This window comes from Sturnira hondurensis, unplaced genomic scaffold (genome assembly GCF_014824575.4).
Source record: "Sturnira hondurensis isolate 20B ecotype Veracruz unplaced genomic scaffold, ASM1482457v3 Scaffold0006496, whole genome shotgun sequence".
NCBI lineage: Eukaryota > Metazoa > Chordata > Mammalia > Chiroptera > Phyllostomidae > Sturnira > Sturnira hondurensis.
The window spans coordinates 27,292,121-27,307,578 of NW_028079127.1; the positions used below are offsets into that span (position 1 = coordinate 27,292,121).

Consider the following 15,458-nt stretch of genomic DNA (forward strand, 5'->3'; position numbering starts at 1 on the left):
AAATTATTGAATGCATACATTTTAAAGGATAAAGCAGATAATTTATAGTAAGATGAGGAAAGTAAACACAAACACAATATTTCTACTATTTACCTTTCCAAAAATGCTTAATCTTTTGGAGTCAATGTATGGCAGCTTCAGTAAAAATCTGCAATGAAAAAGAAAAAAAAAACTACAGTTACATCTTCTTGAGTTATGGGAATTCCTTCTTGGTGAGCACAATGCAAGGCAAATCAGAAATACTTTTGTGGTTGCAGCTCTATTCATATATTAGGGTCATGTATTTCAAAATCTTGCTAATTGAGTGATGGTCCAATAGGTTAGATACTACCTGGCAACTTGTCAGCAAATGCATATTCTTGGATCTCATTTCAGATCCACTGAATGAATGTCTACATTTTAATAATATTCTCGCCAATTTCCACATACCGTTTCAAAGAACCTACTAGATTTCTCAGGCCACACTTTTATGCCAGTGAGGTAATGGTAACTGAAAGCTCAGAAATTGTTAACTAACTAGGGGAATAACAGACATTGTGGATTATGTTAAATAATATAGTGGTATAATAAAAATCTATTTTATTTTCATAAATCCAAAGTGAATTCTAATTCCATAGAAGTATGATAATTCTTTTATTATGGTGCTAAGAGAGAAAGGTACTTGAAAAATACACAATACTGTCTTATCACTAAAATACAAATCTCTGAGTCAGCATCAGCTGTATATGTATCATATAATTAGCTTCTGTCATTATGGGAAAAACAATAAAAATACATGCAGCCACTTACTTCACAGCTGCTATTTGGTCCTTCACTTCCACTGAACCTAACCTTCGATGGATCTCCTGCAAAATTTTCAGGCCCTGGAATCCACTGCCTCTGCCATCAAATCTGGCAATGATGATGTTATCTGTGTCAACAAGTACTGAATCCCAGTCAATATGGAACTTATCTGTAACCTGCTGACTTCCTGGTTCTTCATCCCTGCAACACCAACACATTGGACCAAAACAAGAGCAATTGAAACTTTGGAAGAAATTTTAGCTTTCACCCTTATTACTTAACAAAAACTATGGAAAAGAGGTATGGTGGCTATTAATAGTTTTATTAATTATTGATGATGACTTAATATATTAAATTTCATTTTTCCTTTGAAAAATTTAAATGAAAATTTCTCTGAATAAAATGAAAATGTAAAACTAAATTTAAACCTGTATATGAGAGATTACTTTAACTCATTTTTCCAAATGGAATAAATGAGGAAAAATACAAGCATTTTCCACTGGCCTTTCTATAGAATGATCATCACGTTTATATTAAAGCTCCTACTTCATTATGTTTCTTGCAGAGAATGTTTTAGGAATGTCTGGTAAATGGCATACAAGGGCTAATGATCCTGATAGAGGGCAAAATCAGTTATGGAATCTCAACAATAATAATTCAGCAAGAAATGTAGAGCCCTAAACATGTCAGACTCAAAAAGAAAAACTACATTCATGTTGCCTAAATTTTTGTTGCTATTGTTGTGGTGGTAGTGGAATTTGCACTGCTAAGAATTTACACAGTGAAGAAAACTCTTTTTCATCACTAAAACTGACAGCAGGAAAAGAAAGCAGAGACACATAATTTGAAAAATTTGGAAGTTAAAAAGTAAAGAAGGACTCTAAAATTATAAAGCATGAATGTTCTCTCTGTAAGGAAAAGGTGATAAAATTTCAAATTGTCCAGTGGTATTTAATATTTTATTTGCCAAATATAGAATAGGTAAAAAAATAAAATAAAATAAAATCATACAGATTATCTACATCCAAACCTTAGTATAAGCACACAGTGAGTGGTCCATATGATAGCTTTGAAGAGCATCAGAACATCTAAGTCCGAAAAGATTTCCATTTTTAGTTGGACTACATACCAGGTATCTTCACCCTATTCAGTCTCATGTAAATATGTCAATCAAACTGTTTTGCCTTCGTATATGCAAATGTGTTAGCTAGGAGCACTAATACACAAACAAGTTCTTAGGATACCACACTTGTAAAGGAAAACAACTTCTGGGAGTAAATGGAACTGAATAGATACAGCAGTTGTTTGGGACCAGTGAGTTAAGTAAAGGAAGAAGTAGAAAACAGGATGAAATTTTGGACAACTGAAAGGTATGGAATGCTGGTATGGACTGAATTATGTCTCCCAAAATGAATGTGTGGAAACTCTAATGTCCTCTACCTTAGAATGTGATTATATTTAGAGACAATGTCTTTAAACTGAAATGGGTCCCTTAGGGTGGGCCCTAATCCAATCTGATTAGGCCACAGGAAGAGCCCCCCAAGGCATGTGTGCACAAAGAAAAGACTGTGAAGAGAGAGCAAAAGGGCAATCGTCTGCAAACTAAGAAACCAAACTTGCTGACAATTTGATCTTGGATTTCTAACCTCCAAAACTATGAGAAAATACATTTATGTTGTTTAAAATAGTCAGTCTGTGATATTTCCTTGTTAGCCCTAACCCTGCTGAGGTTGTGGCTGGTCTAAGATACACAAACTTTTTTCTTAAATATTGTTACATACGTTGGGTGCACAGGTTCAAGGTCATGACTAGCCATGCATTAGTACATGACTAATGTTAAGCCATAACATTTAAGCTGTCAGTTTTGTTATAACACATGTTTAATAAGGTTGTGTTATATATGATAGTAAATTGTATCTGAGATATACCACAGACTCTGAAGTCAGTGTTAGTGTAGTTGTTTTCTTTCGCAAACTTCAAAGTCAGTGTTGCACATGTGTGTTTTTTCATTTACCATTAAAAATGGCTGAAAAATATATCAAATTCAATAATTCAAGAGATGTAGACATTCAGCTAATGCTACTGAGTTGCTTATCAAAATATTTTTGCAAGTGCTGTGAAAAGTGTTTATGCCTTGAGCATAGCGATATTGTCTGGGATGACTGTTACAAACATTTGGTAAAGCCAACTATTGATGATACTGATTAATTACTGTTAAAGACATTTTTTGGTTATATTTTTATCCATGTCCATGTTTCTGTTAATTGAGAACAAAAAGTGTCATTCTATATGTTTTTATATTTCTTTGCTTAATAATTTCTATATTGTAGCTTGAAATAAATAAAAAATCATGTATTTTATTATATAAATATAATAAATATACATTTGCAGTATTTTTATCTTTATTTTTTTGCATCTCAGCACATACTAGTAATAAATATATCTTTCAGATACATGTGACCTATGCTTTAATATTTTTGTCCACAACATCTACAGGCTAGAAAATTCATATAATTGTTTTCTGTTTTCAAACAATTATTTTCTGTTTTCAAACAAGTATTTAGGAATACTTGAGATTATTACCTTATGACTATATACTACCAACATTTACTTAACCTTTCAAAAAAGAAAGTTACCTGTTTCATAGTTTATTACATGTAGAATGATTCTGACACCAAAAATAAGGAAGGTGTGCCATGGCAGTTATTTAATCACAACCGCCCTCCCTCCCCCCACATTCACTCCTAAATCACAGTGGGGACCCTGCGTTCAAAATCCAAATCTGCTTTGTCCTTCCATAGTGTTTGCAATCTTAGCTCTCTTTTTAAATTTAATTTTTAATTGTTAAATTTATTTTATTTTTGGCAACCTTAGCTCTGCTCAGTTTATTTGGAATTCTTCCCACACATACCCACATTCTCTAACATTGAATTCTAATTGCCTATTCCACAGTGAAGTCCGGAATTATTGTTTTTCCCCAGTCTCCTAGGTGATAGTGATATAACCTGCTTATCATTTAAGAGAGAGCAATGAATCACTATGCCTAGCATAGTTTCTGGTACACAGAGAACACAGCAAATGCTTGTTGCACTAGACCCTTTCAAGGAAAGTAGGCTCGGGTGAAGTTTAAAGTGGAAAGCCTGTAAAAAGCACTGAGTTTAAATAGTAACACTATATTTTAAAGCCTGGATATTTATTGCAAATATTAGAAAGCAAAGCATGATTCGCTGAGAACAAGATACAAAGATTAATTTTGCCTTTTAAACTGGGTAAAAATACGACAGTTTGAGGCCTAACATCACTCTGACCATAGGCAATATACTAAAACTCTAAGACTCAGTTTCCTTATCTTTAGCCATAGTAAACTTTTGTTTTGTCTCAAATAATTTTACAAACATTAAATAGCATAATGTATTTGAAAATATTTTATGAAATACCATACAGTAAGTAATATAAAATCATTGTCAGATTCATCAAACAATAGGAACCATTATCACTTTTTTGTTGGAAGCCACTTTTGCTATACTGAGCATATTTCCTTACAGGTCAAACTAAAGAACTGTATAAAGGATTTTGGCCAGTTGTGCAGATATTAAACTGGAAAATATTTACTGATAAAGGTATTATGCCATGTCATATGACCTATTATATCAGAAGGACTTCCATTTTCTGGATGGACTAATAATATCTAGATACAAGAAAATTACAAAGTTAATCAGATCTTTTGTAGTGATTTTCACAGTGTTGCTAATTATTAAGGCAGAATTTTCCAAATTTAACCACTGGCAGCAGTTCTAAGGCAATGTAAATGTTTTGTTAATCTGGAAGATAAGACCCATTGCATTGTTCACAGCTGTTTTAGGAATTCACAACTTGGTTAAGTTTAGACAAAATGTAAGTAGTCACAGATATTTTATGGCAGGAAAAGAAATCATTTTAAAATATCATTTACAATAAGGCACATTCTTAAACTTTTATGATCAATGAATAGTTGCCAAGTTTTTAAAACAAAAGCCTTTAACCCTTTATTCATGCTTGCAAATCTGACATAAAGCATTACAATTTCATTCCTTTGCTTTTTTTTCTAAATTGCCATTTTTAAGTTTTATTCATTTTTTAAAGATTTTATTTATTTATTTTTAGAGAGAAGGGAAGGGAAGGAGAGGGAGGGAGACATCAATGTGTTTTGCCTCTCACACATCCCCTACTGGGAACCTGATCTGCAACCCGGGCATGTGACCTGACTGGGAATAATCACACTGGTGACACTTTGGTTCACCAGCCAGCACTCAATCCACTGAGCCATGCCAGCCAGAGCTCTAAACTGCCATTTTTAACTCTAACTTTGTCTTTGTGATGTTTCAATGTCAGAGCAAAATATTGTCTTAACACATTACCATCCAATGATTTTAACACATTTTTCTGTCTAGTAGGGTTTGCTATCCTTTCATGTTTCTCTTATATAATACAGGTACATATATTTCAAGGTGAGTTATAAAAGAACATGAATTACAATGCTAATGTGACCATTAAAAGGAGTAGCCCAGACACTTGTAGAAACAGGGTAGAGATTACAAATATCGTGTAGAACAAAAAATATCAGATTATTTTTCTCACAAATAAAACCAAGAAAATACTACTTTGAGGTAGTATTTTTGAGGTGAGGTAGAGACAGCAAGATGTTCGGTAGTAGACATGACTACAAGGCATGTACTATAGAGCAGATCACCTTCCATACAATAAATTGGTACCACAACTCATGTGTATATTGGCCAAATAGAGTTTTTAAGCTTCAGTTCACTGGGTTCCTTTTTATTTTTTTCTCTGAGTTTCTCCCTAACCTTTTTTTTTCTACATTATTTTGCCATAGTCTCTTTGTTTCAGAAACCCATGGGGACCCATAGAATGGAGGGCTGAGAATGGGAACAAGCAATCTGGTTGAAAGTTGTAAAAAGAATAGTTGTATCTTTTTAAAGTATTGGCAAGGTCACAGGGATATGCAATTTGACTATTTCCTAACATAGGCAGTGAAATTGAATTAAGATGGTAAACTTTTCTTAGAAGTAAAGATATTCAAGAGCACAGTCCTTGTCTATTTTTATACCTTCAACACTGAACATGTCTATATGAGTGAAGAGTTCAGGATGTAAAAATTTAATAAAATTCAGAAAAACTAGATGAGTAAAATGTACAATATTTAATAGATCATTAAAATAACAGAACAATCTACCTTTCAGGATATAAAAAAATATCATCTAAACTACAACTTAATATAAGAGACTTGTTCAGATTACATATTTGGTCAGATTCACAAAATGGTATTTGATTTCATGAAAAGAGGGTTGAATTTAGGTTCAGAAGACATAGGTGTTAGTCCTGACTTTGTTATCAGTATGTCAAGTTCCCTTAAGCAATTATATGCTTCTTTTATCTTCACTTTTTGTTTTCATTATTAAGTTAACAGTACTTTGTAAATAGAAGTACTAAGGGAAGTACTAAAGTTAGTACTAAGTTAGTACTAAGTTAGTACTAAGTTAGTACTAAACTAACTGATCAGTTCATTTTAGAAAGCTCTTTTCCTAACCAGTAAAATTATGGTGAAAATAAATAGAACAAAATTCCATGAGTGATCTATTGCATGGCATTGTTTTTATTCTTACGTGGAAGCCTTTCTTAAACTGCCATATTATAGCATGGATGAACCTTAAGGACATCATACTGAGTGAAAGAAACTGGTCACAGAAGGACAAACACTGTTATTCCACTTACACCAAGTACCTACAGTGGCCAAATCATGGAGACCAAGAGCAGAATGGAGGGTGCCAGGGGCTGTGGCTGGGCAATGGAGAGTTACTGCTTAATGAGGACATGCTTTCTGTTTGGGAAATGAGATTCTGGGTGGCAGTGATGGTTGCACAACAATGTGAATCACTTAATGCCACCAAACTAGATACTTAAAAGTGGTTTAGATGGTAAATTTTATGTTGTGTGCATTTTACCACAACAAAAAAAAGCAAAAATACAAAAAATAATAAAAATGAAATTGCGATTTTGAGAGCTGCATATCTCTGTCCATCAGAAAGTGGAAGGAAGGAACGAACATAGACTTGCTTATAATCAATATCCATTCTTTGTTCTTTCTAGGCCTAGAATAAATCAACTTCAGCTTCACAAGTGCGAGATTAGGGCTAGAGTCATTGAGAACCAAGAGTTGTAATTTTATTTCAGATGTACTAAACTCAAAGAAGTGTGAAAGGAAGAGTGAAGAACATAATGGAAGGCAAGATAAAAGCCACAATACACTACATCCTTAAGGAAAATCAATGGTCAGCACTTCTAATGTTGTTCTTTAGAACATACTCATTTCACCATAGACCATGAGTTTGACATAAGACAATGGTAGCCTTAAACAGCATTTGTCTTGCCTTGGTCTGAAATTTACTTTATAAAAACATAAGCAGAGATCATTTAGTTCTAACATACGTACATCTAAAGCCTAATGAAGATATACACATTAGTTAAGGGCCTCTTGGGCCAATTCCTTCTCTCTATTTCTCATTTTATTAACCTAAGGTTTCTTCTCAAGGGTGACTTGTCCTACACACAGACGGCAAGAATGAGTTTACTCATATATTTACTATACCAAATGAGAAGTATCATTATTTTCTTGTCAGAGAACTGTTTCTTGTCCATATGCCCATCTTCTTCCATGAGAAATATTATTAATATAATCTTCAAAATTCTGATGCATCATTTGTTTACAATATAATGTTTGGCTGACTTACTTTTCTTCTGAGTTTTAACTGGAGAAGTGCTTGTTATGGTCAAGGTTATTTATGCCTCTACCCAAGACCTTATCTTACAGTTCCTAAACCTGAGTTTCTAATGATGATTATGACAAGGCCTACCTAATAATACATAAAAAATTATGCTTATTGACTAAATTCTCAAATTGTATTACTCTCCATCACTTGTGTTCATATACGTGCATTCATAAATCTTTTCCATGTTAAACCTTTTAGAAAAATTGCCTGTGTTAATGGCCTGAACTTTATAGGTATGCGGTGGTGTCATTGTGGTTGCAGGTGATATATTGATAAAACCACACTGACTATGCTCCTTTAAATAAAGTCACTTTGTCTATGCTTAAGTTTGCTTATCTTTGCTGTTTAGCATGATAACAATAGTGTTCACCTAGTAGAGTTATAGCAAGGATTAAATTAAATAATATGTATAAATTGCTTAACAAACATATGGTTCTTAGTAGGTTTTGGATATTATTAACTCAGTTCTAGTTAATGCTATTAAACTTGACCTTTTCATCTTTCATTCTCCTATCAGAGGCTGAGCTCCCAAATTTGACCATCCCTAGGCAGCCCTGCATTAATAATTCCTGAGCCTTTATATAACAAGGAAAATTCAATTTCATTAATTTTTTTTCTACTTTTCACAGTGGGTGGGTCTTTAAGTTAATTTAGAATGAAAAGATGCATTCATGGATTTCTATCTTTTTGTTTGTGTACTTAATTTCTTTACACACATAGTCATGTGTGTTTTGCATTTGAGCATATTTTATATGACCCTATATTTGTAAGTTCCTTCTTCTGCTGCTTCCACAGACATATACTTATTCCAGTACCATAAAAACAAGAGAATTATATCCTAAAATACTTCCTAGATTATAGAAGTTATGACAGAATTTAGGCCTTCTTTTTGAGGCATTTTTAAAAAATGTTTTTTTTATATTCAAAAAATTGCTCAGATAAGTTTTTTTTTTCCTGATCAGAATTTGGATTTCTGAATTTGGGAAGGTACTTTGCATTAATAAAACCGAATCTCTTTAAATCTTTCCTCTGCTCTTCTAAATTATTCCCCTTTCCTCCTTCTTCTTTTAATATAATAGCATTTTGCATATCAGGGTCAATTTCTGTCTACTAAAGGCATTCTTTCTGTTTTTTTTCTTTTGGTTTCTCTTGAATAGGAGACAGACTAGAGTTATACAAAAACTTCATAACTAATTGAAAACCAAATAATAAAAATCTTATCAGAACACAAACTGAAATACTGAACAGCATGGATATTAGGAAACCAGCTATAAAATTCAGAAAGGGACTGTTAGTATTAGCCATGCAAAATTAACCTCAGATACACATTTTAGCACATGGAAATGGCAGAGTAGAACCAATAGAAAGGGGCTAAGGAATAGCTCCCAGACAGAAACTGTGCAATAAAATGGGAAGAAGCACCACCACCCTCTGATCACCTCTGCTATCAAAGTCCTACTACATTAATTCTTGCCCATGCACCAATTTCCACTAGAATAATTTTAACAGAGTGAGTGAGGAGGTAGAAAGAGAAAGGGTTTAATGATCTTTACATTCAGTTGCTGAGAATGGTTATGCAAGCAGGCACTATTGGGTAATAGAAAGAACATAATTGTCTAATTCCCTTTGAAAATAATAGAGGCATGCACAGGATTATGTGTAAACACATCATGAAATATTACTAGAACTTTTCCAGTTGAAAACAAAATTAAGGTACTGGAGGACTGTGTAACAAATGCATAGGAATGATTGAGAAGCTGGTATTTCCCAGGAGGAAAAAAAGCATTTAAAAAGTATCTAGAACATCTGGGTAAAGTCAGATGGAGACGAAGAAGAAGGAAACAGATGAAGACTTTTGCATGTTATGTTACGGAATGTGGATTTCTAATCATTGGAGGAAAAATGGGAGGATTTTAGCTAGGAGAATCTAGTTTTCAGATATTAATCTCACAAAGTTTACCCTAGCAGCAGAGTGGAAAAGCAACTGAAAATACAGGATAAAAAAATAACCCCAAAACAAACAGGTATGGGGAGCGAGTCAGTAGAGAGCAAGTTGGCAGATTAGAATTGCATCATCCAGATATGATGGCTGCCTGGAATGGGACTTGAAGAAGAATAGTGTATCTTGGACAACCCCAGAGGTCCAAAGATCAAGGCAAGACACTATGATCCCACGGCACAATGTTATTCACACTTTTCAACAATACTTATATTGTTTGTTGAAAGGGAGGCTGCATATGAAAATCATGTGGATGTTATCTTGACAATTGGAGATGAGTGGCTATTAATTCCACTCATTAAAAATGCTAAAAATAATTCTGGAGGAAAAAGATGACAGACAGCTCAATTTCATCAAGATGGCCAAGTTGTAGAATTTTGATATGAATACCATTGATTGAGTGATGAAATATCTAGAGAAAAATGAGTAACAATCTCCAGTTAGAATTGCAATAGTAATGATGTTCACCTGGTTTCTGGACATCATCCATTTATTCCCTCCACATATATTTGTGAAGTGACTCTTATGGCAAAAGCTTGTTGCTATAAAAAAGTACACAATTAATTGGGTGTTGTTTAATATATAGAATACATAAATAAAGATTTTAATATTTTTATTTTCTTAAGATATGAAATATTCAATAAGGTAATCTATTAATTAGTTTTCTAAACAGTCACACCTAGCCTGTAAGTTTTCCTTCATAAACAGTCCAAAATGTAGTGGGAATCAGAAATTCTTTAAATAACATTTAAAAACATCCTCACAAATATTTGGGTAAAATTGATAATATGATCGATGTGGCTAAAAATATATGGACAACCTTGAGATAGAAGATTGTACGAGTATAGTTGTACAGAAAGGCATGGATTTAGGATTGTAATAGGATAATATAGATGATCTAGTGAAGAGAGCGAAAGACAGCTTCAGTAATATAAGATCTGATGGATAATCATGAATTTATTAGACTTTCAATAAAGATGAATTCAAGGATAGGGAAGAAGGTCAAAGGACAAGCTAGAGTACACTGCATTCCATAAACTAATTGTTGAACAGTCAGTGCCTCCCTGACTTAGATCTTTATCAAGTGTGGCAGATGTAAGTTAGACATAAAAGAGTAGAAAATAGAAAAAATATGATGATCCCTTGGCCCTGAAGGACACTTCCCAGCTCAACAGTGGTTCTCTGCATGGTTACAGCAAATGAAAAAATAAACCACCTTTATCTTTAATAACAGTACATATATGCCTGAACTGCTTCCTACCAGGGTCTAGACATTTAGATTTATAGTTATGTATTTATCAAATAAGCACATATAACTGTAGGTTATCTCACATAATCTTCAGTCTTGCACTATTAACAGAATTACAGGTTAGTCAGCAGGTTTTCATAAGGCTTCTCTATGTGTCCTTAGGCATTGGAGGTATACCCTTAACTAATCTAAAAAGATTTCAAGGTTCTTATCATCTTTCTGTCTCTCTACAGCCATTAATACAGCTTCTTACACATAAAAACAACATGCAAATGTGCATTGCATTAAATTATACATACACATGTGTAGAACATAGGAATAAAATAAACAATAACAGTTCAAAGTGATAAATGCTGAAATGAATATAGGTGTATATCTGTTTCATACATATAAATGTATAAAGATGAATATGGACTACTGGGTCCTGGAGACTCCCTGTAATGTTAAATAGAAAGACTGGAAACAGACAATTAGGCATCTGGAAGGAGAACAGAAGTAGGTAAGGAAAAGGGGGTCATGACCTCATAGAGACCACTACTAATAGAGGCCACTGAGATACATTCATAGTGGCAATGCTCTTTGGGTAGTCTATTATAGTAAAATGTCCTGTTGCCACTGATTCACTAGCCCTTTCAATATCATGAAATTAGGTTTGGGTTTCAGATAACATGAACACAGAGGGGTACTCAGAGAGCCATTTTTTCTGAAGTTCAACAATGAATATTTAGCAGAAAGGAGTTTGCTAATTGCCAGTGGTCACTTCTTCAAGGCCAATCTTCCTTTCAGCTACTCAGGTATTTGCTGCAGCCTGTCTCCCACTCATGTATTTATTTTAGAGTTTCCTAGTTATAAACCCACCTGTGTATGTGAGGCTCGTTCTGTTGGGAACTAGATGTACTGCACAGAATAGCATTAAAGTACAGACACCAAAATTACAAAATAATCTCTTAGCCTCATTTAAATAAGAGTCATTTTATTTATTATTCTTCACTAATTGACCATTTATGATAAAAATCAATTATCATTATTTTATTTTTAAAAATATTTTATTTATCTTTAGAGGGGAAGGGAAGGAGAGAGGTAGAGAAATATTAATGTATGTTTGCCTCTCATGAGTCCCCTGCTGGGAACTGGCCTGCCACCCAGGCATGTGCCCTGACTGGGAATCGAACCACAAATCTTTCGTTCACAGGCCTGAGCTCAATCCACTGAGCTATACCAGCCAGGGCTCAATTATCATTATTTTATTTTGTAGAGTGGGAAATCCACTTGTCACTGAAAACATGGTTTAACCTTAAAAGAAAAATGCCTTTAAATTATAAGCAATCTAATATTATATGAAATGCTAAAGGGACTTATATAAGAAAAAGAAGATGAAAAATATTAACAGTGAAAGGACAGCAAACTCACAGTTATTAACAACCACACCTAAAACAAAAGCAAACCAAGAGGACAGCTAGATCAGGAGTGGAACCATAGAAATGAAGATCACATGGAGGGTTAGCAACAGGGGAGTGGGAGGAGGAGAAGGGGGGAGAAGGTACAGAAAATAGCATAGACAGTAGGTAGAAAATAGATAAGGGGAGGGCAAGAATAGTAGGGGAAATATAGAATCTAAAGAACTTGAGACACGTGGTTATAAACTAAGGGGGGGAGAATGGTGGGGGGGTGTGGGTGGAGGGGAATGAAGGGGGGTAATAGAACAACTGTAACGGTATAATCAATAAAATATAAAAAAAATTATAAGCAATCTAAAAAAAACAGTTACAAAACACTTTACACTTAAGCCATTCTGACACATAAAGATTTTCAAGCATAAGGATTTTAGAAATGGCCCTGGCTGGTGTAGCTCAGTGGACTGAGCGTGGGCCTGCAAACCAAAACACCACGGTTTGATTCCTGTTCAGGGCACATGCCTGGGCTGCAGGCCAGTTCCCAGCAGGGGACGCATGAGGCAACCATACATTGATGTTTCTCTCCCTCTCTCCTTCCCTTTCCCTCTAAAGATAAATAAATAAAATCTAAAAAAAAAAAAAAAGATTTAAAAATGATCATGCAGTTTAAGACAATAGATAATTTCTTAAAATTTTAAAAAATCTTCAGTTTAGTTTTTTTAAGGCTTTATTTATTTATTTTTAGAGGGAAGGGGAAGGAGAGAAACACCAGCGTGTGACTGCCTCTTGCGTGCCTGCTACTGGGTACCTGGCCTGCAATCCAGGCATGTGCCCTCACTGGGAATCAAACTGGTGACCCCTTGCTTCACAGGTCAGCACTCAATCCACTAAGCCACACCAGCCAGGTTCAGTTTAGTTTTGTAAGTCATGTTCTGCTAAACTGAGAATTTACATCTGAAAACCAAGGTGTTTAGATAAAGTACATTAATATTTACTATAACCAGCTTATAGAAACTAATGGATTAATACTTTCATCAACAAAAAACTAACAAAGTAAATTCTATACGCCTTACAAAATCATTTTATGTTTTAGTAATGAATATATATTAAAAAACTTTATGGATGCTACTTTTATATTACATATAAATACTAAAAATACTACTACTAATAACAATCATGGTTACAGTTATTATGGTTACAATTTATTAATACTGAGCAGAAGCGTTTATGCTCTACCAAACACTACGGCACAGGTTTAAAGAAGTTATGCCATGTTATTATCTCTCATTTATTTATAAGGGAATAGGAGATACTGGCAAATCTTTGAACTATGATTTGAACACAGGCATACCTGACTCGTAAGCCAGTACCTTTACCCTACCACCCTGGCTCTAAAAAGGACCTGAATACCTATTCTAATGAGAGAAATTGAGTTTTGTGCTACTTTTTACATTCTCCTTTCAAACTAAAAATCACCCACATCAAAGCACAAATCCAATGCCAGGACCCACCAGCTGGCTTCTCCGAATCTAGGCTGCAGAGAATCTGGAGCTCTCGCCTACTTTTGCTCCCAACTGTGATGCTGCCCTGTAGCCCTCTGATACGCAAGAGCAAGGGTGCCTAGTAGGGCTCCTTTTCCTGAGAAACCACATTTTTAATGAATATAAAGAACAACCCCTTTTCCCCAAGGCAGCCATGACTGAAACAGAAAATGAGGATGATTTTGTGTGCGTATGTCTTCTTTTTAGGCCTTAAATATGTCCTCAATGTGTTAGACATGTAACTCGGAATTGAATACAACTAAGTGAAAGAGAAGAGACAAAAGAAGAAGCTAAGATGAAAAAGAACACATATGAACTTCCCCAGAGACACTCCAGGAGCTTTGAGGACCTTCTGGGTATTAAGGACAAAGGAGAAAGGTCTGACCTTGATAAACAAATGAGGTGAAGGGACTATAGATAGGAATAAATGCTGTACTAAGGGAAAAATATTATGAATTGCATATTTCACATTATTTGACTTATGAAAATGAAGTGGAGGATTGCTTCTACTCATTAAAATACCTACATAAAATCAATATAATCTATATAAAAATGAATTAATCACATTAAGGATAATAATCAGGTACTTCATATGATGCATTTTGTTTAATCTAAAAGCAACCTTAAGACATAGGCTATATCACAGTGTTCGTTTACCCTTGGGGAAACTGAGCCTTACAGGAGGTTAAATAATTTGCTGAAGGACATGCCACTCATAAGTGACAAAACTGGAATTTGAAGCTAGACTGTGTGATTCCACAGATTGAACACTATCCTCTACATCCAGTAGTCATAACAAGTAATGTTATTTTCATTTCTACTATTCCTACTGAGACTCTGATCAATTCTAGACTGTCATAGCAATATGCTGTCTGGGTTCTTAATATGGAAAATAACTTATTACTCTCAGGAACACAACACTACATCAATATCAAGGTAGTCAACCATTACTTGTTAGGGTCCTCTGTGCCAAATACCATAGAATTACAATACAGTCTCATGGAAAGTATGGACTAATATAACTCTAAAGTCAATTCCATGTTGGAAATATGGAAGAGTCAAGTTTTATGAACATGGGAGCTGCTTTCTGGGCCATGAATCCAGGAAGGAAAATTGATAGGAATGATGTTAAGTGTAACCAAAAGTTTCAGCATTGGCAATAAATGTTTCCTCAATGTTACCTAAACAACTGATAAAGAATATAGGACTCATGTGTTGTATTATGTATGTACCTTAAGGAAGTTATGCTAAGTGAAATAGCCCAGTCACTGAAGGGCAAAAATGCATGATTCCAATTACATGAGTCCAGGGAGCATTAAAACACATAGAAGCAGAAGTGGGTCAGTGGGTGCCAGTGGTTGCAGGAAGAGAACTGGGGAGTTCCTATTCAGTGGGTGGAGTGTCGGACATGCGAACCAAAACACTGGCCTGTATTTAATACACTGGGTTGTGAACACACAAATTTAATAGGTAGATCTCATGTTAAGTGGTCCTACCACAATAAAAAAGGTTTTTATGAAACTAGCTTGACTTTGATATGACAAATATATCCCCATGAAAGAAAATTACAGACCAATCAATGCATTGTTTTTTGAAAAAGAGCATAGGGCTAAACAGACATAAACCAAATTATATATTTCATAATACCCAGTAGTAACATTGAGTTCA

General features: G+C 34.4%; 1 protein-coding gene across 1 annotated transcript in view; it reads right to left on the reverse strand.

Annotated features, from left to right (window-relative positions):
- DPP10 (dipeptidyl peptidase like 10) overlaps positions 1-15,458 on the reverse strand; it is a 117,256-nt gene that overhangs the window by 14,212 nt on the left and 87,586 nt on the right. Inside the window, exons 13-14 of the mRNA XM_037049907.1 lie at positions 790-984; positions 94-148 (exon numbers count right to left, since the gene is read on the reverse strand). Coding sequence (XP_036905802.1) covers positions 94-148; positions 790-984 — 250 coding nt within the window. The remainder of the gene's footprint in view (positions 1-93; positions 149-789; positions 985-15,458) is intronic.